We start from the raw sequence: 25,842 nt of genomic DNA, 5'->3' as shown, positions 1-25,842 counted from the left end.
AGGTGGCAAATCCAATGTAATAGTATTCTCCTTTATGTGCTTGTTTATTATTGTAGCTGCTTGAGAGCTTATGTAAACGTTTTTTGGATATGTATGGTTAAACTTTTAATCAATACCAAAGTGGACAAAATGACCTTTTGTAATTTAAACACTACAACAAGGAAAGTTTTAAAATGTAAAATAATGCAGATGATCAAATTTGTTTAACAAAAGGATCAGTTAAAAATGAATTTTCCTTTTCAACTATGTTGGCACACAATTCAAAAATAAGTTCACAAGGTCCTCCTTGACAGGTATTCTCCCCTCCATGAATTATAGTCCTTTATTAAAGTATACACGTTCTAGTTCAGGGCAGTTCTCTTGGATCTTGGCTTGCAATTCTGGTTCCAAGCGTGTTACAGACATAGAACTGAGCAAAAGAAACAGTAAGATGGTTATATATAACAAGCACTTGAATCTAAAATAAGATAGATGATGCATCTGTGTTTTAAAATTCCTGGATTGTGAAAAAGTTTTCACATTTTTTGAACTTTTTATGAGAAACCACTTCACAGAACAGGGGCAAATGAACCTGCAGTTAAAACGCAATAGAGATATTCTATCAAGAAACAGTGAATTTCCTACTATCATGAGGGTAGGAATCTTCTTAGTTGCTTAAGGTTGTTGCTGGCAATAGAAACTTCCTTTCCTAAAGATGTTTTTTCTTAAATATAATGTATTTACCTATTTAACTTACTACCTTTCAGTTCAATAAAATGTTTATTTTTATAAAAGCCATCTCATAGTCAAGTGAATTCAGCTGCCAGGTCATGTAAATAGCTGCAATTTCCTAAGCACAGTTTGAGATCTAATCTTCCTGTAAAACTGAGAGCCCTGGTTAGATTCAAGAACTGTACCACAGTACTGTGTTACTGTGACAGTTCTATGCTAGTTGACAATCTAGTGAACCAAGTCATCTCCAGGTAGCCTTGTGATACTTTTTTTTTAACCACAGTTTTTTGCTATGCCAGGCAAGGAAACAGATGATATGTGCTTTTTGCTACTCAGTTAAATCAGATGAGAATTGTTTTTTTTTTTTTTTTTTTGGAAGTCAAAAACTACAAATGTTCACTATTTTAACCAATTCAGCTCCAGCTGGTATCTTTTAAGCTAAATTTAGCAGCTTGTCAACTTACTGTAGTAATTGTGACAACCACTAATAATGAGAGGGGGACAGGTTAGTTGAATTTAAGACCGTGTTTATAGTACATCCTGCAATTTGAGTTAATTTCAGTTGAAGGTAACTCATCCAGGTTTCATTCTGAAATATTTTCTCTAAGAGTTTTGAGTACTGAGCTCTTTCTGTATTGAAGAAGAATTCTTCCTGGAGAAACATTAATCAAATTGCAAATAAGCACATATAGTCAAGTGCTGTTCTCTATAACCAGGGAAGTTTCCAGCTTGAAATGCTACGGTTAAACTACTCACCCAATCCTCTCTTGCTCTGTATCCCTACTTCACTGCATCTCTGAAGCTGCTAGCAGTTTGTAAATGAGTTAGCCCAATTCAACTATGTATTACTGATGAGTAATGTAACTATTACTTTTATGAATATTCTCATTTTTATCACATTTGTTATATGGGAATTGAGACTGTATGCTCTGGAAAGCAACGATAATTTGTTTGTGTCTCTTTGCAGTATCTTGCATGCATCTGGGAGTGTAACATTAAAGAAAAAATAACCTAAGAGGAATACGTACCTTTTTTGAGGAAACAGCGCACAACACAGGGGTGTTGCAAACACAAGACTAGAGAAAACAAAAATAGGTTTACTATATTTAGAGTGCTAAAAGGAAATTTGTAACTCTTTAGGCAAAAAAAAAAAGTGTGGACAGTGAGCTAAAGTTCCATTAAATATTATGTAAGCTATTTCTCACTGCATTACATCTTATGAAATCATTTAGCTACAATCTAGTACTTAAATGCATCAATACCAGCCTTCAAATGTGTGTAAAACTCATTTGTCCTTTCAGTGCTTTGTACTGATGTACATAGCAACATAAAATGCTAGACAACAGCAAACGAAACCTTCCATTAACCAGACAATTTAAGGATTCAAATGACAAGATTAGATTCCAATTATTGTTTATGAAGATGGCAGGCAAAGCATCTTTTCTAATCAAGCTACTACATGCCTTTTCTTGTCGCTCCCTTTCTTTCCCCCTGCCCCTTCTTTTCTTGGCAGCTTCTTCATTACTAACTGCTTGCTTTTTTTAAATGGTATTATCAGTTACAGATGTGGAAATGAAGCAACTGCTGTAGTCTTATTCTCAGCTCACTGGAGCAATATATCATTTGTGCAGCTTGTCTTTACTGCCTTATAATACATAGCTTTTTTTTTTTTTTAAACAAAGTGAAAATATTGCTACTATTTCCCAAAAACCTGCAGTTACACCTTAAAATAGCAGAAACAACCAGAAGAAATCACTCACCAGAATCCAACTAATCCAACTTGAATGGGAGCGCTCATCCATGGAAATCTCTGTTTAAAATAAAAGGTACATAGTAAGTATGAGCATCTTTTCTTCCCACCTTCTTGGAAACCTCTTTCTTGAATTGTAGGGACAGGTTGCACTTGAAGGACTTCTACATGATGATAGTAACACAATTACCAGCATTCCTTAAGCCTGAGCTCTGGTGTGAGAGCCTGATCCCAGCCCTTTGTAAACAATAAGAAAATTCCCAGTGATACACGTGTTATTCAGAGTGTCACTTAAACTACTTTTAAAGGTGGTTGGCTTTATTTATGAACTGGTCCTGATCTGAGTACGTGGGAAATTTCTTTTTGAGTCATGTAAGCCTGCATTAGCTAGCAGCACAGTCAGTCTGTAGTGGTGCTGCTGGTGCAATGTGCTGCCATGCCTCTTGAGGGCACAGTGAATTTGGGCTAGGTATTACTTTGCAGAGCCAGGTCTGGCTACAGCTCTTTTTGGTGACATCAAATGATTTTAACACAGGAGATTTGTTTTGTGCACCACAGCAACCGCCAACCAAAAATACGGAAGGTGTCAATGGAAAAAAAAAAAAGTCTACTCCTCTTAACCCTTCCTCCTGTCCTATGATTTGCTGTGGTGTGTAGGAACTCATCCCTTTACCACACAGTCTAATACACTCCAGTTCTGCAAGAGAACACAACACCTTTTATTAAAGGAAAAATGTGGAAGAAGGGGGGAGGCTATGCAGAGAAAGCAACCCACAATGCAAATTTTTTTTTTTTTACTACATTCCTTAACATTGAACACATGCCAAGAAATATAGTTTTCCTGCAGGTCTCTAAATGATTGAGGAATCCCCTCCCCTAACCCATGTTAGATTTCTAGTTGAAATTACTAATGAAATAAAACCAGAACTACTCAAATAACTCTGCTGTACTGGGCTTTTTTGTTACAATAAAAACAGTGCCTTCAGTAAGTAGGACGTATAACTGCTACGATAATAAGAAACTGATTTTTAAATAAAACAGATGAGTAAAAATGTGTTATAGTGGATGATGTTCTCAACAAATGTGATGTTTTTTTCTGCAAGAGGCATTAGTTTTCAAGATATGGAAGTCAGAGGGAAAACTGGTGAAGGTGAACAAAAAGCCAAGCAGTACTTGAGATGTGAAATAGAAAAAAGACATTTAGAAAGCACAGTAGGAGAAAGATGGTGCTGAGTAAGTAAGGCCACAGCAGTGTAAGAGGCATGGTAAACAATTGTGTATTAAAATTTCTCCAGAGCCTGAGAGAAGAAATGATGTAGAAGATTGTTCTTTTTTTTTTCTCCCTTGAGTCAATCTGTAATCCAGACATGAGTGCAGGAAGAGCTGTGCAATTCAGCAGTAACCTGTAACAATAGATAATAAATGGAAAAAGACAAGCAAGCAAGAAGGATAAAGACTGAATTCAGCTGTGCTCCGCTGTTCTGGCATTCCACTAACCATACCTTCAATTGATAATCATTTGGGATAAATTTACTCAAAAGGCTTTAGATTTTATATATTGAGGGAGTTCAAATGGTAAGAGACTGACAGACAGGAAGTCAAACTCGGTACTCTGAATAGCTGCAGACTATGAGGAGAATTAAGGGAGAGGGGTGATAAATATTGCAGTATGAGATACGTAACAGAAGAGCCCCAAATATCTTGTAACAGCTAAAAAGACTAGAAGAGTATCATGATAGTAAATGCTGGTTTTTAGCTTTCAACTAAGTTGGTCATTAATCTGATAGGTGTCTAGTGTAGACAATATAAATAACATCTATTTCATTTGGTGGAACAATTTTGCCAAGGTGCTCGATCTGATTTATAGCCTTTATTTTTCAAGAATTGTACCAGACTGCACTAATTAAGAGAGATAGTAATGTAAAATCACTGACTGTAGAAGGTCAATAGATGCCCAGGGAACAATTTAAAAACAGTAAAGCAAGTCCCAAACAGAGGCTACACATCCTTCCAAAGAGATAAAATAGAGAAGTACAAGAGGACAGAAGAATTTAGTCTGTTAAAGATCTATCATTTAACTACAGAAGAAGGCAGTTTCAAATTAGGATTTCACTTCCAGATGACTTTGTGGCATCTTTAGCAGTTAGTACAAACAGAAAATGGAGAAATGATAATTAAACCAACAAAACCCATATGGGGAATCAGATTTTTTTTCCCTAACTGCTTCCTTTTACTGTTAGATCCCCAAATCTATCAGTTTTCTCAGTCTAGCTATGTCTGTTTTCAAGAAAATGAATTAATGAAAGGATGGCTAAATTAGGAATGCATAGAATAATCTAAGGCATAAGGCATTCAAGAAAGATGCTTTTTTTTTTTTAAAAAAAAAAAGCTTTCTGGTTTTGTAGCAGCTTTGAATACATATTTTAGTTGCACACTAGGAGAACCCGAAGTAGCTTGTTTTAAGGACCTTAAAGGAAGTTTCTGGAATCAAGCTGAATATTAACGCAGTATGCAGAACACAAGAGAAACAGTAGCTGAAGATACAAGAGTGGTAATATAAATCAAACACTTCAGTTTCAACTGTGATTTTCAGAAGTTTCTATGGAAGAAGTGAAGTGTTGCCTTAGGAGAAATGTAATCTGCAACTAAAACCCTGTGCCTCAGGGCACAGTCATTTATGGATCCTTCAGCTGCAGCAAATAAATTTGGTTCTGCACACAGCTAGTCAAGTGCTTGTCAGTAGGGAAAAATAATACAGCCAGTATACATCATCAAGAATCACTAGACTGCTTAACTGCATAAAAGGCAGCCAAGCCAGTGCTGAAACCTATGGCAAAAACACACACACACACATATGTATATAAAAATAATTTTCAGAGCTTTCTGAGGAAGTAATAAGATTCTTTTTGAACCAGCAAGTATGTGCTTGTGTTCTAAAACCATTTTTGAATCATTTTCTAGTAATAACTTTTGGGAACAGTGTAATTTATACTAACGTTATAATCAAAATGTCCTCATGCAAAACACTATCAGAATATGGGATGAATAGAACTATATGATCTCTATCTTATTTGAAGTGTCAGAGGATGATAGCTTGCTATCACTGAGACGAGCATTCCAGAAGTATTTGTTTCTTTCTGTCTTACTGCAGAACATCATTCTATTTTTTTTCTTCATTATTTAAAAAACATGTAACTGTTGTCTGGCCTTGCATATTGCTTAGTATGCTTTGGCAAGCTTACCAGATTTTTTTTTAAAGAGTGGTGATGTCGTGCAAAGCAGACTAAAGAAATGAGTTAGTAAAGCGTTCTGTGGATGGTGCTGGAGAACTGCAAAGGGGATGGTGCGACTGAAACCTCAAAAGAACATGCAGAAGCTGCTTGTTAGAAATGCAGCTCATTCCTTAATGGTTTTAATACTAATCTCTACCAAGTGTTACAACTGACTACCTGCAGAGCAGTGTTTCACCTCTGCTCAGTCTTTGAGGCTGAGGGGGAGGAACAGGTGAGCATAAACGGTCATGATGGTACCAAAGACCACTGAGTAGTCACTGAAGAAATCGCTCATTTTTGCTGATCTGAAAAATTCACAACACCTTTATATTGATTATACTGCACAAAAACAATAGATCTGTCTGCAAACCCTGAGAATTTTCACAATTTCTTCACAAATGCCATGTATTTGCCAGTTGAATTCACTGTATTTTTGACATTTCTCTCATGTTGAAAACATGTAAAATCATCTTTGTTCTCAAATAACTTTTTTTTTTTTTTTTTTTTTTGAAAACAAAGGCTAATGTTCTGAGTATTACATTCTCAAGAACGAAACAGCTGCTTAAAGTTATTCAAACAGGACGTGTGTCAAAAGCCATCAGCAAGTAAGTCAAATCAGTACAGGGCTCTTTAAATTGCAAGCAAGTAGTATATTTGGATGCACTGCAGTTTCACTTTTTTTGAGAGACAAAAGCAGCAGGGACAGACTTTTACTCTAAAACTCATCCACCATGTTTCCTGTTTCAAAATTCTGAGTAATAGTGTTTCCTGTTAATGGGGGCCAAGGGTAATCAAGCTATGCACAAGTGTGAAGAACAGAAACAATAGGAAATGAAATATTTTAGCAACTTATATCCTAGAAAAAGAAATAGAAATAGGCAACTTCCCATGCTTCTTCATCTTGGAAAAAAAAAAAGCATTATACAAAGTTTTGCTGTTTTTTGCATAAGCTACATTCTAAGTCTTGATAAAATGAAGGTTTCTTTATTAGGAGAAACTCTGCATTTTAAGGATGATTACTAGAGTAACAAAAAAGTTCACAATATTTTAATTTTACAGAATGATAAAAAGAACCAAGCTATCTCTGTCTACGAAAGCCATAAAGAAAGTAACAGCTGTAAAGCATACTCTACAATGATGTCCTCCAGGACTGGTTGGGAAGAAAATATCAAGACTCAAAGTATTTTAAATACACGAAAATATTAACTCAGTATGCAAAGTACGTATAAATAGAATATCGAAGACTAACCTTCAAAAATGCTCTCTTCTCCAATGTGTTCATTATAAAGGGAGGAATTGCTGCAAATTAATGTTAAAAAATAAACAAACGTCAACCTTGGAGAAAAAGGCACTTTGTTTTAATTTTCCGTTTAGATGAACCAATACGGTAACTCAGTTTTCACAATTGTTTGTGAAACCGAGCTTTCATTTCACATATCCAGATAATGGATTGCTATCTAGAAAGGCAGACTATCCCAGTAAGTGGAACTTCTAATTTTGCACATAACTAAACCTGAGTTCAGTAACTTGGCATAGGTCAAAGCATCTACTTTTCAATAAACTACTTCCAGTCAAGCAGAATTTGCTACCATTCCTTTGCTATCTGTATCATTTCTGCAAATGCATCCCAGTAACTGATCTGTCGCACTTCAGTGTAGCATATCGTGAATGTTTTTACAGTAAGAAATGTAGGTTTAAAATTTAACAAATATAAATACTGCATGCATAATTGTAAGATAATTCGATTTTGAGAAAATCACTTATATAGAATTTCAGGTGTCACTCACATTAGGAAATCATAATAATTTTTCTGTAAGTGCTGTATTTGACTGAAGTTACTCTTACCCATGCCAGGAGCAGCCATCAGAATCCTTGATATAACCACCTGAGTAATTGCCTGCTGAGCTGCTTTTGTTGATTCACCCAGTCTGTTTCCATTCTCATCTGTGACGGGGATTCCAAACTTTAGTTCCCTGTTGAATAAGACGGAAAAACGTAATGGAGACTGACATACATGTATCCACTTTTTTTGTCATAATATCTCTCCTTTTTAAATTTGTCAAATATAACAATTATATTCTTTATTTTTATTTTCCATCTTTGGCATAAATATTTCAAAAGACAGAGAAAGATCTGGGGGAAAATATGCTAAGAAATGAACAACTGAGTATTTGTAACATCAATCTGACACTTGAACCTGGTCATATGTATTTCAAGATCAATTACTTCTGTAGTACACAGAAGGGAGAAGTTTCTTCAAAAAAAATCAGAAGAGTAAAATTTTCTGGATTGCTCTCAGAGTAGTCTGTCCTTTTCCACAGACAACATGGGGAATACAGGAAGATTAGTTTAACTGAACTAAAACATGAAGGCTTTGTGAAAATCCTTCTCTGACATGCTAGTCTGGGTTTACATTTTAACTTACAAGAGCATATTTGAAAGTATTCAAGTACATGTATGCACAAAGCTAACTACATTTCTATAACTGTATTATTCTCTACCCTTTGCTTACGCACAGGATTAGATATTAAACTTGCGTACTGGGGAGAACCTTTTGGAGAATGAGAAGCAGACAGAAGGGCATATAGACTGAGGACTGCCTTAATTCTTCTCCCCATCTTCTATAAGAAGTAAAATACCATGCACTGAACTTTGCTATGAATATAAACTTCAAAGATTCCCTTTTTTGATCATAACTTTGTGTTTATAAGAGGATGCTTTTAATTTGTTTTTCCTTATTTCTACTCTTAGTCCTGGTCAAATTAGAATATATATGTAAAACTTTGCTGCTGAGAAAGTGCATATTTTTGTAATCTCAGATAATTAAATAGAATTCCAAAGCCTGACTTCTATGACTAACTTCTGTATGTGGGATTTGAAGCACCATTTTTGAGATGATTATATTTTTCCAAAGTGCAGTTTGTATCTAAAGGGCCCATGTGATCATGTCTTGAAGGACAGGTACTTGGTTTCTGAGATCTAAGACTGAAGAACTAAATGGATATTTATCTGAAGAGAATGAGGATGTTCTATTTTATACGTGTCACAATCAATCAATCAAAACAAGATCATGCATGAGGTCTTTGCAAGGTTCAGAAACAGGTTAAAGATACATAATGTTCTTTATTTAGTACCTTGCTGATCTAAAAACTCAATAACATCCTTTCTTCTAGAATGAGTGATCTTCATTCTTTTCCCTACCTTTGTCTCATTAGTGGAATATTAATGCAGTTAGCAGCAGCAACAGCAGCAAAAGGAACAAACCGTCCTATAAGAGGTGAGACATGCTGTGAAAAGGACAGAGGGAAAAGAAAAAAAAAGAAAAATTATTACATAATAATTTTTTCAAAAGGTCATATTCAGATGCTTTATGTGTTCATGATAGACCAGATTAATTTCCTTTAAATTAAAATTCAGCAAAAACATCACTGGTGGGACGAAGGAGAAAAAAAGAAATGAGACCTAAGTTATAAGTACTTCTGTCAGGTGAGTGCTGTCAGGAGACTGGCAAAAATTATCTTAATTTAATAGCATCACTGCAGACAAGTGTCAGCTTCTGAGCACGCCTATCAGCCCAACGGGAACACTAAATAGACCTTAACTTCACTGCCTCCACTGGCAAGATTACAGCCAGCAGCATTTGTAATAGGTTCTTCACATCTACAGGCACTCACTGTGCAAAGCTATTCATCTAGTCTATGTCTTGTATAATTGGAATTGCATTGGTTGTCCATGCTGTACTGCTCCTAGTATATTACAGCAGAAACAGAGAGGTATAAAATAGATTTTTTTTTTTTTGGTAAAAAATCTTCCTTCTTGAACATGCTGTGCATTTCTTGAAAGAATTTGAGTTTTCTGCATTTAAGAGAAGCACCTCTTCACATGTTCTTCAGCCAGCCTAGAGCAGGCTTTCATGTTTGCAGAAGGGATACTGTACCTCAAAAACACAAACATACAGTTCATGGTTTAACAGTTCCACATCATTGTAATTACACATCCACTCCAATTAACTTTCAGTACTACCTTGTCATGTTAAAAAGAAACTGGAAAAAATGCACTTACATTTGATACACTTTGTGTTGTGAAAACAGCAAGTATAGGACATTTAAAAAAATTATATAAAAGCATCTATTTGGGGGAAAAATAAGATTGGGATCTAAAGAAGGCAATTCAACTCCATAATGGGAGCTGTGCACAACATGACATATGCACAGGAGGAGAAATGAGACATTTCACAGAACACCAAAAATCTCATTAAGAATGGAAAAAGCATCGACAATACCTTTGTTAGTGCGTTCAGTCCTAAAGCTGTTGCAACAGCACCTGTGGTAGCAGAAACATAGGCTGTTCCCAGCTGGCTAAAACAAAAATAAAGATGTTTGCACACAGACAACAATTACATTTATTACATTTTCACCAATGACTGCCTTTTACATGCAGTTAGCCCCCTCCACCTATGAAATTTAAAAAGTAGACCTTTCTGTGACACTGCAGTAAGAAAAGGATGGAACAGTCAAATGGGACAATAAATTAACCACTTTTCTTTCACCATCGGTAGTAACAACATGCAGGCAACATTTTAACTTTGAATCAGGTTCTACTGATTCTGCACTGCTATCTGTTCGGCATTTTCTCTTGCCTCTGAATGCACATTTTCAAGAATTGAGTTCTGTGTTTAATTTCCTAACTGCTTAAACTGATAAAATCAGTTTAGATTTCTAAGGTCATGTCTGCAAGAGCAATTGAAACCAACTGTACAAAAAAAAAACCATACATGTAGCTATGCTGTAAACACCCAAATCCTACTCAATATGTCCTAAGCCACACTTTATATAATTCCCAGCTCAGAGGTGTCTGTACATTCTTTAATCCACTGCTTCCTACCAGACATCTACAAGAAAGCCAGTCTCAAAACCAGGAAGCTAAGCACTGCAATTCCACAGTCTCCTACTCATGATTTCTGGCTCTCTGCACCTATTTAATCCCTCTCTTTGCCTTCAATTAAAGTACTATGCAGACCTATACCAGGAAAGGTCCTCTTTGCAAGTAAGCACAGAGTATGGTGTGCGCTACATTGCAGGACACAGAGAGGAAGGTAACACAGAAAGACACCTGGAGATCTACACAACTCATCAACTTAGAAATACCTTAGCATAACACCAAAGTGAGAGCATTTTCAACTGGGTGACTGATCAATGCAACACAGACTGCTCTTAAATCCTGTGCTGTTGGTAAACTGCTTTTGACTGAGGCACTTAGTTTTATCTTTAAGGGCAGAAACAGAGGTCTCACCTCCATCACCCTCAGGCTTCTTGTCTATGTGTATCAGATTGATAATAAACACTGATAAACTTATCTATCATCTCAAACTGTAAAGACCAACCTTGTTCCAGTACATCAGAGAGCAACTTATAAACATATCGGAAGTATCTGGTTCAGTGTCTGACCTGACAGTAATTGGGGCATCACCACTCCTGTTCGTGTAGTTTACTATAGCATTGAAGGACTGGTTAATCCACTGCCAGAAAACCACCGCCGGTGTTGTTCTTGAAAAGAGAAACAATTATTAGCATTTTTGAAAACACAGATGAATCAACAGCACAGAAAAATGATGGCAAATCAAGAAAAGCCTGTGCAAGCAGCAATCATGCAGTTTCTTGTTCATCTGAATAAAACAATTCAGTCAATGAGATACTGTCTTAATAATGAAACTACAAGCTACTCCTAGGAATAGATTTTAGAAGCATTGAAAATAAATAGAAAGGTTCACTTGGGACAATGGTTTGTAGTAATAACAAAACCATTACAGCAAACTTCTCTATAAAAAAGAAAACGTAGAAAAAAATGAATGTCTGTTAAGAACTAGAACACTTTTCTAGTGTTATTATTCCTTTACAGTTGACTTGTTCTCATTAGAAGCTCCATAACTGAGTGAGAATTGGGTTTTAAGAGATATGGTTTATCTTCTCAGTCTTCAAAAATCTAGTATGACCTCATTGTTTCATATATCTCCAAGACACCAAAACATTCAGATACATGGAGAACCAAAGACAACATTCCAAAACGACAAACAATTTTCATGCAAATATCTGTATGTTTAAGGAGTACAGGTACAGCACAGAAATTTATCTGCTTCAGTACAGCATTAATGGTGGGTGAAAATGACCAAGCACAAAAATCTCCAAGGAGTTCTCATAAACGGTGCCACTGCCAGTATGAAGATGTCTTAGGACTCAAAGGTGCTGGCTTGTGAATGTGCATGAGGGGGCAACAAAACAAACAAACGAACAAACATATTCTTCACAAGTCTCAGAGTCCCCATTTGACAAGCTAATGTGGCAGTGACAATAAAGAAATGTGGTTCTCATTGAAAGGCTAAAATGGACATTAAGAGCACCAAAAAAACCAAAACAGTAGTTGTATGGATTATTCTGTAACAAGCAGGAAAGCAAGGAGGAGATGCTAGAGTAAGAAGGTGTGTGTCTATCATGATGCTTTGATTCTGAAATTGGAAGATAAGCTATTTCGTAAGACTGCAAAAAATGAAAAATAAAGGAAATTTGAAATTGTATTCTTACTCCCTCTAGTTTCTGGTATCTGAATGAGAAACCAAAGTAACAGCGGTAAACTAGCTGGATTTTCTCCATCACTACTTCTGTTCTTCCTCTGTTCTTCTTACGCATGAGCAACTCTCTTTCCTGACTCATCTGTTCCAGTTTCCTTGCTGCTGCGGTGGTAGAGGATGTTAGGCCCGCTGCAAAGGTCAGGCATGACTCACATTGCTTTACTGCGTGCCTAAAAGTCCTCATAGGTATAATGAGGAATTTGCTTCTCCCAGTGACCAGCAGTAACCAGAACACAGCAGCACACAGTAAGACAGAGCCTGAACCACATCATCTAACACTTCTACAAAATCCACTGCTACGGGTTTGGTCCTAATAAACCAACATCTTCCAGGCTAAAACAACCTAGTTTTGAATCTGAGTGACTATGTGAATAATGTAAAAAAAAAAAAAAAAAAAAAAAAAAAAGTATAGAGCTGCTGTAATTATAATTATATTATGTGTAAGTATTGTAGATGATAATAGAACATGCATAAAAGAATAACCACTTAACAGAAAGCAGTGCTCATGAATGGGCAATTAGACTGATTGTTTTATTCATTATCTTGGCTATTTTTTAAAAACACAGCAGAGCGCTTTCCAAAACGACTGTGCCTTTCTGGAATGGGTGAGTCAAGAATTTGTAAAATCTCAGCTTCAAACATACAATTACTATTTCCTCTGAAATTGCCATTAATTCTTGCTAACAAAGCATTGTTTCACAAAAATATTTCTAACACAAAGTCTATGAACAGAAGTCCACTGACTTTGGGGGACTTCACTGTATCAGTGATTCAAGAACTATAAGGAAATAGAAGGATCAAACAGGAGCTGGAGAACTTGATTAATGATGGACAGAAGCATAGTTAGTACTTACTTGGCAGACAGTTTGTCCTACATGCCAAATCTCTAAGCTTAGAGATTCTCAGGTATCTCCTCCTCTTTGTCCTTCACACAACTCTCCTACAAGGATGGGGTTTTGGAACATTCAACTTTCCCAGTTTGGAGAGGAAAAGAGGGATATTTGGTGAAGGAGTAGAAGGGGCCAAGGGCTTATCTCACAGCTACTTCTAGAGGAAACCACTAATCAGTGTGGGTGTGAGGGAAAGCAGAGAGAGAAGAGAAAAAGAAGCAAAATTTTACATTTTCAAATATTTATTACACATCTACTAAAATAACACTGATTTTTACTTATCTAATTTGTAGGCAAATGGTTATGTGTAATGCTGCCACTACTTACCTATAAAAGGTCATCATACAACCTGTGATAGTCATGTTCATGGGTACCTGAGCTGACATCCGGCCAATCAAGACCATCTTTTCACCAGTGTCTGGATGAAAGGCTGAATCATAGATATATTTTGCTCTCCACAATTCATTTTCAGTCAAGCCAGGTGCCACGATACCTTGTCTGGGGACAAATTAAAAAAACAGAACAATAGCAAAAAGTACAACTGTTACAAAATGCTGCAACTTCCAGTGACAAATGTAGTATCAGAGGATTTGGGGATGTTCATACTAAGTTCATCTGCTCCAATAGCTAGCTTGTAGGTCTTCAGCTTTTAAATGAATTGGAGAAATAAGAAGAATCAAAACTCCTAGCAGTGGTTATGTTGGCTGAGTTAATATATCCAGCATCAAACTTCTATTTACTCAAACCATATTAGGATATTAGTGCTAAAATCTCTGGAGTCATTAGTTTGAAACTTTGAAAATTTACCTGGATTTACCTGGGAACTACGTGCCCCACCAATATAACACGTAAGAAGCAGTTTTAAACACTGTTGTCATATTAACCATTTTCAGATTTAGACACTTTTGTATTTTCAAATACTTAACAGAGTTTCTCAGATGACATAATTTCCCCATTCATTAGCAAATCTGATAGTGTTTCAAGCCCTGAAATAAGAAGACAGGGCAATACAGTGTCTTAAGTATTTCCTTTAAAATATATAACCGTATGCTTATACCTGTAATCATGAACAATTTGTCTTGCATTTTCCAGCTGGGCATCAGATAACAAAATGTTCCGGGGGTCTGTTACAGTAAAGAAGTGACTGGCTCGTCCAACGAAAGTGCTTTGATCCCATCGGGGCTCCTTGATATTAATATTTAATGGTATATCTGCAGACATCTTTGAAAACTCTGTGATGAAAACAGGAAAAATTGCAATTCAGAATTATCCTTACTTCATAACGTGTCTATAACCTGTGAGAATTTAGACTGAGAAATGATTATGCTTACAGCAAATGAAGAGATGCACATCTTGCAGAACTGAGTTTACAAGGGTATGTATATACAGAAAGCACACGGTGTCAGACATCATCATAATTTTAATGAGGTCGCTATTCATGTAAGTAAAAAACTTAAAGAAAACCTTAAAGAACTTAAACATGTACAAAAACACTTCTGTGCCTGTTTCCCCAAGACATTTATGCGTTGCATGTTTTACTGTAAGAGTATGATTGTCTGAGCGCAAGGATGAAAAGTATTGTACTAAGAAGAAGCTGTACTAAATAACATGATACTAAACAGAAATTTGGGTTATTTGAATGATGAATTAGTGTTAGATGAAAATGTTGTCTTAAAGGGTAAGAGAAATTAAATGCTTCAAGAGATCCCTGAAGAACTGTTACAAAGTGCAGGAGCAGAAGAAATATTTTACAAAATCCAGCTAACATCTCTGGCATTGCAAAACAAAACAAAGTTAAGATCACAAACCCCAATGATTTCTTTTAGTCAATGTTGTTTCTCTAAATCCACATTCTAACAAAAAAAAAAAGATTATATAATGCAACAGTTTACCACATTATGAATGCATGACCAATTCTCCTAATGATATGTCAAAGATGCTAAAAACTACCATGAAGGGCACTGCTAACTCACCGGTACATTTCTTGGATTTAGAGGCCAGAAAATTAAAATTTGTTTTAGTATGACTAAAATTACTTTATGGAAGTAGTGGAGGAAGGGCGGTCTCTGCAAAATACAAGTTATATGAGCTTGAACTTTCTTCAAAGAAATTTCTGCAACATATTCAACAGCCAGTTTAAAAAAAATCCTCCAAATAATGTTTGTAATTCAAACGGCTGAATTAAATTGGATCTGTAACAACACAGATGTTGTCACATTGCATTTTATCTGTTTTAGTAGGAAAAAGATCATCATTCTGAGGACAACTAACATACGTAAGCTGCCACTGCAGTGTTTTCATCTTAACTCAGATTTTTGCTGGGATGTTCTTTACCTCCTGCTGTCAAACATTAGGAACGCTGTGAAGCTGTCTGAGCCATTTTTGTCAATAATGAAACTTGTATGATGGAGAAGTGAAAAAAGAAATCACCAACAGAAAGTAACTATGGATACAGACTGTCTTCATCATAAAAAAAAAATGGGAAAAAAAGGAGTGACAGTCATGAAACCTGAAGAAGCAAGTGTCCATCCCTCAAATGTAATTATGATCCCTCTCTTCTACTGCAAGTGGAAAAACCTGGAAGTCACTGGAAAAGTAAATTCAACAGAAATAAAGGCCTACAGCTCTTTGTCTATCAAAACCAGACCTAAATTATCAGTGTTAAGGGACAGGGAGGAAAAGGAGACTAACACATATTAAGATGACACTATACAGCAATATTTCTAGCAAAAAAAGAAGAAAATAACAGTCTGTTCTTGAAAGAGAGCAAAAACAGATCACAAGACCACAGCCATAGAAAAAAGGAGATCATTCAGCTTTGTAACATCCTCATAGGAACCAGGAAATCCACTTTGTAAGCAGACGAGGACCGAGTGAAAATTATTCTGCCTTGAACCCTGTATCAGTCAGAAGGGCTTTTACGAGTGTGAAGTATCCAGGGAGAAGTATCTGATCTTCCCTCCTTTTGCCCACGTTTTTATGCTTATGTAATAGCACAAGCACGAGCCTCATTTAGGACTTTGGTGGTTACTATCATTGAGATTTAATTACAGTGAAAACCTAGTTAGTGGTCACCTACTGTTTTATGGTTCACCATAGGTATATTACAGGGAGAAGTTGGTTTCCCAACACATCAGCTGCCAGAAAGAACTGCCAATGACATTCAGATTGCTCAAACCCTTCCCAACATTACACATGCTCATGAAGTCAATAAAAGCCGTGTATGCATAAGCACAATTTCACCAAACACCAGACACCATTGTAAGGCTGTAAAGATAAGGCAGCAAGAATGCAGAATAATTGCATTATAAATGAAGATAAGCAATGTTCAAAGCGGAATTAGCCAGTACGTTCTACTCAGCATCGCCAAGTATTCAAGGCAACGTCCCACACACGTTTAATTAAAAAAGCAAAGTAACCTATTGCTCATATACCAAAATTTTAGAACCTGGGATAGATTAAATAAACAATAACTAAGGGTTGTCCTTCTGCACGGTCACAATCACAGCATAGCTAATAGCTGAATGATGAAGTGTTATAACTTAGCCAGTATCACTAAAAAAGTTTCTTAAAAAATATTAGAAAATCCTAATTTGGTGCTATTAAATAAAAATGTCCTTTCTTTCTTACATTTACTGCTAATTACTCAATGTTTCCTTGTCTAATTCATCAAATTAAAAACCGAACATTTAGGGTATTTATGTATTATTTTTATGCTTAGCTTGTATTGTCTACAATATAAGAGTAAAAATAAATTAAAATTATTTTCCCTGTTAAGCTCGTTATTGGCTGGCAGCTTTTATTAGCACCTTTACTATGCACAGAGACAGGACTTCCCTACAGCGATGGCACGGATCATGGAAATGAGGATTCGGGACAGGTTTGGAGAGCAGAGTTCTCACGCAGAACATCTGAATGGGAGATGCTGCTCAGGTTTCTTTTCCCTCTCTTATTACTGTACCATCACAGGTGCCTTCCCACAAAGAGTGCTGTGTGAAAGAATAGACCATCTTCTGGTCTAAAATGGTGATACCTGGTTTTGCAAAGCAGTACCCTAGGAAAGCAGGGTGAACTCATTAACTCAAAAACTCTTTTCCACTAAAGAAAATTAATAATCTGCACATTGGGGCTGGGAAGTCGTTCTATGAATACTTCCTGATTGGTTTAGTAATTATGGGAAAGTCTAAGTTTCAATATTTTTGTAATTTAATTATCAGTTTCATTAGGAAAGATTAAAAACTACTTAGGATAACTTATGTTAATCTGTTTAAAGCTGTCTAATGAACACTTAAGAAAGCAGTCCATAAATAGCAGCTCTTTGCTTTCTTTTCACTGTGATCAGCCAGTGCTGAAGAATTGCTTTATATATTCTACTGGGTTGTCTGTGAATTGCTTTTATTGCATAGGACACTTCTGTCCACAAAAACAAGCCCTTGAATATTAAGAAAACTAAACAATAAGGATCATCTTAGCATCATTTCACTCCATGGCTCACTTTGTGCTGGTTCTGATGTTCCTCGAGCCGTGTCCCGTGTGCTGATTTAGCTTCACACAACTCACATCAAAATGATTTAGTAATGGCCATCAGTGGCCCCAGATAAACTGATACGAGCATGTATATCCTTGCTAAAACATGCTTTCATCTCCCTGTACGGCCATACCTTAAGACAAAGGCTGGATTTTCAGATAGCTGCATGAGAAGCCTGCACTGGCCAAGTGAATGGTTAGCAGCTGATGCCTTGTAATGAGAGCTGCTGGCCCCGTGTCACCAGTGGGAATCAAGGTCTGTACTGTGATGCTCCAGCACCCACATCAGCTTACTGCTTTGCTCAAGTTGGAGATTTGCAGCTCCTGGAGGAGCCAGGCACAGCACCTAACCCTAAACCTGCAGGGAAGATCATCAACAAGAAACATAAAGCATAGACAGTTCTAAATGTTTCAGCTTGCCAGAGTCAAGAGATTGAAAGCCTACGGTACAGGCTAGGCAAATGGGTGTGAGAGAGACCCCACTAGCTGTAAATTGGTGTTGTGGTTTAACCCGACCGGCAGCTAAACACCACGCAGCCGTTCGCTCACCCTCCCCCCTCCCTCTCTGGGACGGGGGAGAGAAATGGAAAGTGAAGCCCGTGAGTTGAGATAAAGACAGTTTAATAAGACAGGAAAAAAAAAATAACAAAAATAATAATAACAATAATAATAATGATGATACAATGGGGATAATACGAAAGTAATAATAGTATGTACAAACAAGTGATGCACAATGCAATTGCTCACCACCCGCTGACCGATGCCCAGCCTAACCCCGAGCAGTCCGGCCCCCTCCCCCTGGCTAGCCACCCCTATATATTGTTTAGCATGACGTCAGATGGTATGGAATACCCCTTTGGCTAGTTTGGGTCACCTGTCCTGGGTCTGTCCCCTCCCAGCTCTTACTGCACCCCCCAGCCTGCCCGTTGGCAGGACAGAGCAAAGGCTGAGATGTCCTTGGCTTAGTATAAGCACTGCTCTGCAACAATTAAAGCATCGGGGTGTTATCAGCACTCTTCTCATTCTAAGCCAAAACACAGCATTCCACCAGCTACTAGGAAGAAAATTAATTCTGTGCTAACTGAAACCAGGACAATTGGGAAAACTCCCACTTCCTGCACGTCTACACAGGGAAAATAAAAATAGAAGGCATGATGGTAAAAAGAGTTAATGTGACTGAGACAGCAAGGGTTAACAGTCATCAGGCTGTCCGTAAGGCATGCTAACAGAGTAAAAACACCCCAAAGACAAGGTCAGCACCACCAGGTAGAGCTCCTGCACCTTCTTAGGCAGACTAAGCAGCAGCAGCTTGTCAGCACATGCTTCAATTTCTTTTCCCTTGTAAAGAAGGGTTAGCGTGGCAGCAGCAAAAAGCAAACCAGCTGGAAAATGGGAAACATACAGTAAAGGATGATTCCTTGGCATGTGCTACAACAAAAAGTCATGCTTGAAATCACTGCATTTGTTTAAAGAGATGTCAGCAGCAACAGGAAACACTGACTTTAACATCACCAGTCTTTACAAACGTATATGGGCTCCAGTTTTGCTGGTGTTCACCCTGCATAAGTTTAGATCTTTGCAAAAAGGGATAAAAACTTTACATGACTGCTATTTAAGCACTCAGAAACATTTTCTTCTAAATGATGTGAACAACATAGTTGCCTTGCACTTTAATAACCTAACTAGGAACAATGCTTTTCTAATTAAGTTTAAGATACAAATCATAAAGGCTGTGGCCATGGACAGACCACCAATGCACACAAAAGAGGAAAAGATGCATCATACAAGGGAGTGTAACAGTTCAGGCACTGGAAAAATACAATGTGGTGACACATAAAGCTTGCAGTGAAGTAGAAAGGCTGCTAAGGTTGCCGGTCTCGGGACTCTGAGTCACAGATCTGCTACAATGCTGCTTGGCTAAGGCAGCGAGGGAACTTCTGTCCTGAAAACTTGCACATTTTCCGGCAAAATATTTTTAGAAGAAAAGCACCATTGCATGTATTAAACAGACTGCATGATGCTCCTCACGGTTTATCACCCTTATTAGTAAATGTTAAAGAGGGAAGTAAATACCATAAAGCAAAACTATAAGCCAGTAAAATGCCCCTGTGCTGTGAAGGGATGCTCTTGTAAAGCAAAATGTCCAGTCAGAAAGTACAAATGGTGACTGTGCACAAAGAGGGTTTCATCATTATAGTATCCAGTAGACATGAAGTCATCATCATAAACTGAAAGGCGGGATTTAAAAAAAAATATTTATTTTTTACAAGTGAGATCACAAGACTGCAGTAAATACAAAATTTTCAATTTAAGTTGCTGCAACAGTATTTCACCTAGCTGTCACCTTAATTTCCAGATATAATTTTAGAGATGTGCTGCTGTTTGCAAATGCATTCAAATACTCAATAACAAAAGCATTATAACAAAACTATTTACCATGTAATTATTATTTTAGAAACAAGGCTTTGTCAAAGGTGTAACCCTTTTATCTTCAGTGATACAATTCTAAACATACACGCCGAAGATTTAAGCTGTAATTATCCAAATATCCACGAAGGAATTGTGTGAAGGAAAAATAGAGGACACTTAGATTAAATTAAAGTAAAATAAACCTATCTGCACCCTGAGATAAGTGGAAAGTTTGCAAAGGGATTGCGAAGTAAATGTACAAATCTTCTAGAACAAAGGTAAAAATGTTTACTTTGTTACTGCCAGCTAATAAAGGCAAGCTCGGACAACTACCTAACACTTAACTGTGCATATAAACCCACCTGAATTTATTATTCCTACAGCTACTGCTACTCAGTAAGCACCAACAGAGGGGAGACTACCTCCATAGCAGGACAAAACTGTGAATTAACAGTGCCTTAAAATTTAAGGTGGAAAAGTAAACAGTAAAATTACCCAATCTGATCTTGAAAACACCCTTCTTTCCCAAGCGGAGGATTTGGGAAATAACGTTTATTTCACAGTTGCTTAAATTATTAAAATAATTCATAATTAAATGGCACTTTGAAGTCATGCTCTGCACTGGTGGAAAGGATAAATAACAAATACGACAGCGTAACAGCCAAACACTTCACATCTGTCATGGAAAATACACTGCAAGGAAAGAAATAATGCACATCTGTTTCAAACAACTGAATAATTAGAGAAGTATTTAATACTTGCATACCCTGAAGTTAGTAATGGTCCAGCCTAGTAAATTAGACCAGTAATAGAGAACTGAATGTCCTCTGGCACATTCATATTACTGAACTCTCTGGTTTCCAAAATGCCTGTGGAGAACGGCTGCTAAATCCTCTCTGTGCAACGGGACTGTTTGGGTGAGCATCAGCTGCTGGGGGCAAAAGTGCTCTAAAGCTGCCGTAAAACTGCTCTGCATGGCACTCCTGCAGCCCGACAGCATGGGGACTGCAACCCCATGACAGTGAAGGTTTTGGCACGGTTTGGCTCCCCAGTGCTAACACAGGCTTTGACTATCCATGTTCCTCGCTGTGGCTGTTCCTGTGTTTCAAGGCATGTTTTCCGAAGCCTAACTGAGATCACGTGTTCATAAACTTTCTACATCTTACACGAGTGCCAAGCCAGACACGGGGCTGTGCCAAAACCCACTGCCAGGAGCTCAGCTGCAGGACCAGGGCGCGGTGGTTCCGCAGACCACAGGCAGATAGAGGCAATGATGCAGCCTGCAGATCACAGGGAGGAAACCACATTTGCTCTCTGAATCTCTCTGCTGCCTCCTCATCTTTTCCCTGACCCTCTCCCAGTTCAGAAAAAGGAAAACCCAGAGGGATGGTAAAACTTCCTGGCCATCATTTTGTGCTGTGCTTGGGAGCCAGCGTTTGTGATTACAGACGCTTCAGAATAAGGAGGTTTTACCAAGAAATGAAGTGTCATGCCCCAAAATAAGGTCTTTTTTTTATCTTAAGTGAAACTTTCAACTCCGTATTTTTAGTAACCTTCTACAAAAATTCTTTAGTTTAAAATCAATAACTTTTTGATTATGTCTTTCAACCCCTACTGCCAATCAGGGGACCTTGAAATGCCCCAGTACTGAGCACACTCCCATTTCTTGTCCTCTCTGATCAGATGGAGTCATCTGCAAATTCATGTTGTAATGCTTAATATGAACACTAACTGGAGAGAAAAAGAGGTTTTAGGAATAACCGAGTGTCCTCTCTTAAAAAATAATTACATAAAAGCCAGCACAAAGTCTAATCAAGAATGTTAGTACGACGACTGCGTTTAGATGTGCTGCAGAATCAGCAATAGCAGAAGACTTTAAACCTTGTGTAAAGGTCAACAATAGCAGTTGCGACAATCCTCCAAAATGCAGATTCAGGAGTTGTCAGGAGTTCAGGAGTTCAACTCTCCCCTGTTCTTTTTCCAAGTTCGCATTTCAAACCTCACGCTGAACGTCATGTCACCGCTTCTCAAACTGAAGCAGCAGCCCAAAGAGTAGCAATGCCTATTTATTTCCGACAGCAACATGCTGCTCAATTTTAAACAACCCAGACATTTGATAATTTATCTCAACGTGAACAAGAAGAAATGTGGTTGAAAACAACAAGTGAGGTTTTACAGAAGTTTAAACTGCATTTGCTACCAGTACTGCACTTAAAAGACTCATAAACAAGGGGCTAGGCTCCGTTGCATGACTGGATAATCCAGGCGGGTATGTGATTTGGGAAACTCTGGGCAACCTAAGCTCACACAGCACTGCGTGGATGATGAAAAGCAGATTTGCTCCTTTCCCTGGAACCATTTATATATTCATATGTTTTTTACCATGTATTTTAACCCATCTTGAAAAAAATCAACCCATAAATAAAAAAACTCCAAGTCTTTATTTTTTCCAGTCTTTAAGCTAAAACTGGGAATAGAGCAACAGCAAAGGAAATGTCTTGATGACATAACTGCACATCCAATTCTCCATGTCTGATTTAAGTACAGCTTTTTAAAGCTGTAGTCTGTTATAAAGCTGACTGTTCGGAGCCAGGAAACATCCCTAATGTCAAAATGTCCATTCCTTGAGAGTCAGAAAGTTTTCGCCACTATTTTGCAGAGCAGAGAGGCATTTCTGACAATGGCTAAAGGACAAGAACTACTTATAGGTTCCTAGGGAGTGTGATACTGTCAGAGAGAATATTTCTGAGAGAAGCAAGGCTGAGAAGTACCCCAGAAGTTGGCTTTCCTGAACAGGTACAAAGCACTAAATTCCCTTGAGGAGGGATCCTTTAGCAAACATCCTTAGAGAGGATACTGGTTCGGGTACTGCTTCACTCTCTGTTCAGAATTTTCTGTTCCTTTTTGCCTTTATGGGGGACGGAGTCCAGATTAAAGCCTCCTGCACCTTCCCCTACAGGAGATTCTGTTAATGAGAGTGGCCTTTTACCTCTCTTGCATGCAATTTTCAGAAAGTCAGCAAACACAGAGCTGGGGAGGGAGAACACCTGGCCTCAGGAAGAGAAGTCTCTGTTCATAGTGTGGATGTGATAATGAACACTGCAACATCTCACTCCTGGGTGCCCAACTCCCAAAGCCAAATGTGAAAACCTCCCTTACAAAGAACTGGATACACAGATACCTCTAGCTTAAAAGAGGATTCAACTCAGCCTGCATGGAGGAGGTGAAGAGGGTAAATTCGCCAATACAAATGTTGAAAGAAAGGTGCAACTTGCACGGCGTCCTTTACAAGGACTTAGACCCCTCACTAGAGGTGGTATTTCAGAGGTATTTAGGTCAGATCACGATTCACAAAATCTCCTAGGAGGTCCTTGAAACAGGAGAATCAAGTCACTTTTCCCCCTGAAAACCCACTAAAAATAGAAGGTAAGAGCAGTATCTCTTTCTCACCAGAATCCCACTGTTACAGTTCAGAAGTTAGAGCCATGTGCTGCTGAAAACATTTAATGTGCAAATTCACTGGGATAGAGGAAAAAAAAAAAAAAGGTTTGACATACTTAGGCCCCTAGATCTCCGTTCTCCAAAGCAGTCCCCTAACATCTGGAGGTGCAGTTGTCAGGAGCCTGTTCTGGGCAATGAGACATGTCGGCTGGAAAATCTTTTTGTTGAGAAAAGTATTTGCTGCTATAAAATGGGAAGAGAAACAGCTTCTCTTTTTCCTCTGCCATATTTATAGACCAAACCAACCATAGCCTCTTGCTTGTTTCTGCAGAGCTCAGTTCTTTTGAAGCACCTCTCACGGTGCTTTGATAGAAAAATATGTAAGGATCCTGTTAGGCCTTTTTATTCCTCTGATAATACACTGGCCCTTTTTAGGCCTCTTTTGCCCAAACACAGTGCTTTCATTTTCCAGGAGAAATGCCATGAGAACAGCTGCTATGCTGGCTTAGGAGAAAAGGCAGGAAATTAACGACCTTCTGACTAGCAGAAGGTTACCCATTCTATTTTAAAACGACAACACACTGACAAAGCAACAGCAGAAATGCAAACTGAGCTACCACCCATATTTCAATTCCTCTGACAAAGAAAAGAACACAATGCTTTCTCCAGGGATGTCGGTCAAGGTAGTATCATTAGTTCAAATGAGAAGTACTAACAGATTTCCAGGGGAAAAAAAAAGCACTTTTGCAAAAACAACACGTATCAGATTTATTAAGCAATGGTATTCCTCTGTTTGCACTGCACCTGCTACCACAGTCTGACAGAGGCAGCACAGCTGATGATGCAATGCACTTACGCCAAATGTTAACAAATCCACTTGCCAAGTTTTCCTCTCCCAAATCTGCTTCTACCAGTAAATAGATGCTTAAATCACACACACACACACAAAAGAATATCTTTGCACTATGATTTTACCTATTGCAAGCATAAAATCAAATTGAATGCTGGAGAAGGCAAACCGTGGCAACGCTACAGGACACTTTTTTTGCTTATAAATGTACATCCTGTTTGTAGCCTAGCAACAAAAGCAGCAGTCTGTGTGAAATGGACATAGTGCCTGCTGCTGGGGCTCTCTCCTCAACCCAGCAGCCATCTTTGGTGAGTAACTTGCCGAGAGATTTCATCATTCTGCGTTAAAGACGCATCCAGATGTTAGCAGCTGCAGCAGCCAACTCGACGGCGCGTGCTTTCCGTGTCATCCCTCCTCTCGTCGCTCCCACCGCAGGAGGGATGTCGCAGGGACACGTCACACCCTTACCTCTCCTCTTCACTAAGGAAGAAAAAGCTTCTTTGCTAAGAAGGGTTAACCCAAGTTCTTATTCCATTCCTGACTGCTGCAAGCTTGTCTCTGCTCCTTATTTCTAAAGCCCTGTGGTAAAATGAGGCAGGATTCTTTGGCTGCACCCAGCTGTGTTCATGACCTTCTTCTGTAGGTTTTGCACTATAAGTCTTTTTTTTTTTTTTTTTTTTTCCTGGTAGGATTTATACAGGTGATTTTTTAATTGCACTTTGGCACAAGGCCTGTCTTCGTTCCCTGCTATCTCAGTACCCATTACAACACCAAATTATTTGTAATTCAGTTGATTAAGAGATTGATGCTCAGCATTAGCACCCCTGGCTACCAGGCGGCCAGCCTCGAAACCACACGACACGTTCATCCCTGGAGAAGCCGATCACCTTGACATGAAGGCTACCTTCACCTGCCCGCACCGGTGCCCAGCTGCGATGCAGCACCCTGCGACACCGACACCAGAGGCTTATTTCGGGAGGGATTTTTGAGCTGGGGAAGCAGGGAGCTGATATTCCTGCAGAGCGGATGGCGCAGGGAGGGAGGCAGGCCTGGAGGCTCCCCCAGGCAGCTGCTTGCTGAGCCTGCAGCCAGCAAAGGGCTCACAGGGAGCAGGGGCTGGGCAAGGGACGGGTGCCCCTGGGGACAGCGGGGACACACAGGGCTTGGTGACAGCTGGCTGCGGGCCTCCGCAGAGGGGCCACGCGTGCCCGCTGACACCGGGCTGGGCCTCCCTGGAGGCCTTGAGCCCCTGCGGAGGACACCGGGCTGATGGGGGACCGCGCCGTTCCCCCCACCCACAGCCCACTTCCCTCACGGGGCCGGTACCGGTACTCACCGCGGCCGCTGCCGGCTCCGCGCCGCCCGGA

General features: G+C 38.6%; 1 protein-coding gene across 1 annotated transcript; it reads right to left on the bottom strand.

The window, feature by feature from the left end:
- Positions 1-64: 64 nt before the first annotated feature.
- SFXN1 (sideroflexin 1) lies at positions 65-25,842 on the bottom strand. Its single transcript, XM_084295112.1, has 11 exons — positions 25,812-25,842; positions 14,306-14,480; positions 13,576-13,746; positions 11,181-11,279; positions 10,016-10,091; positions 8,935-9,020; positions 7,579-7,706; positions 6,983-7,032; positions 2,472-2,521; positions 1,740-1,787; positions 65-409 (listed from the first exon to the last, which is right to left on the bottom strand). Exons 2-11 carry the CDS (start codon positions 14,467-14,469, stop codon positions 313-315), a joined length of 969 nt encoding a protein of 322 aa, XP_084151238.1. The 5' UTR covers positions 14,470-14,480; positions 25,812-25,842; the 3' UTR covers positions 65-312.

Source organism: Netta rufina (assembly GCF_964035555.1).
Source record: "Netta rufina genome assembly, chromosome: 14".
NCBI classification, from domain to species: Eukaryota; Metazoa; Chordata; class Aves; order Anseriformes; family Anatidae; genus Netta; species Netta rufina.
Note: the sequence above shows the minus strand (reverse complement) of the source record. Positions and strands in the feature narration are given on the sequence as shown.

Bases quoted from the DNA above. Each gene is read 5' to 3' on its own strand.
- SFXN1 (XM_084295112.1), bottom strand. From the start codon at position 14,469: ATGTCTGCAGATATACCATTAAATATTAATATCAAGGAGCCCCGATGG. The intron at 13,747-14,305 runs GTATAAGCATAC...ATTTGTCCCCAG, and splicing joins CAAATTGTTCATGATTACAG to ACAAGGTATCGTGGCACCTG. The intron at 11,280-13,575 runs GTAAGTAGTGGC...TCTCTTTTCAAG, and splicing joins TGTATGATGACCTTTTATAG to AACAACACCGGCGGTGGTTT.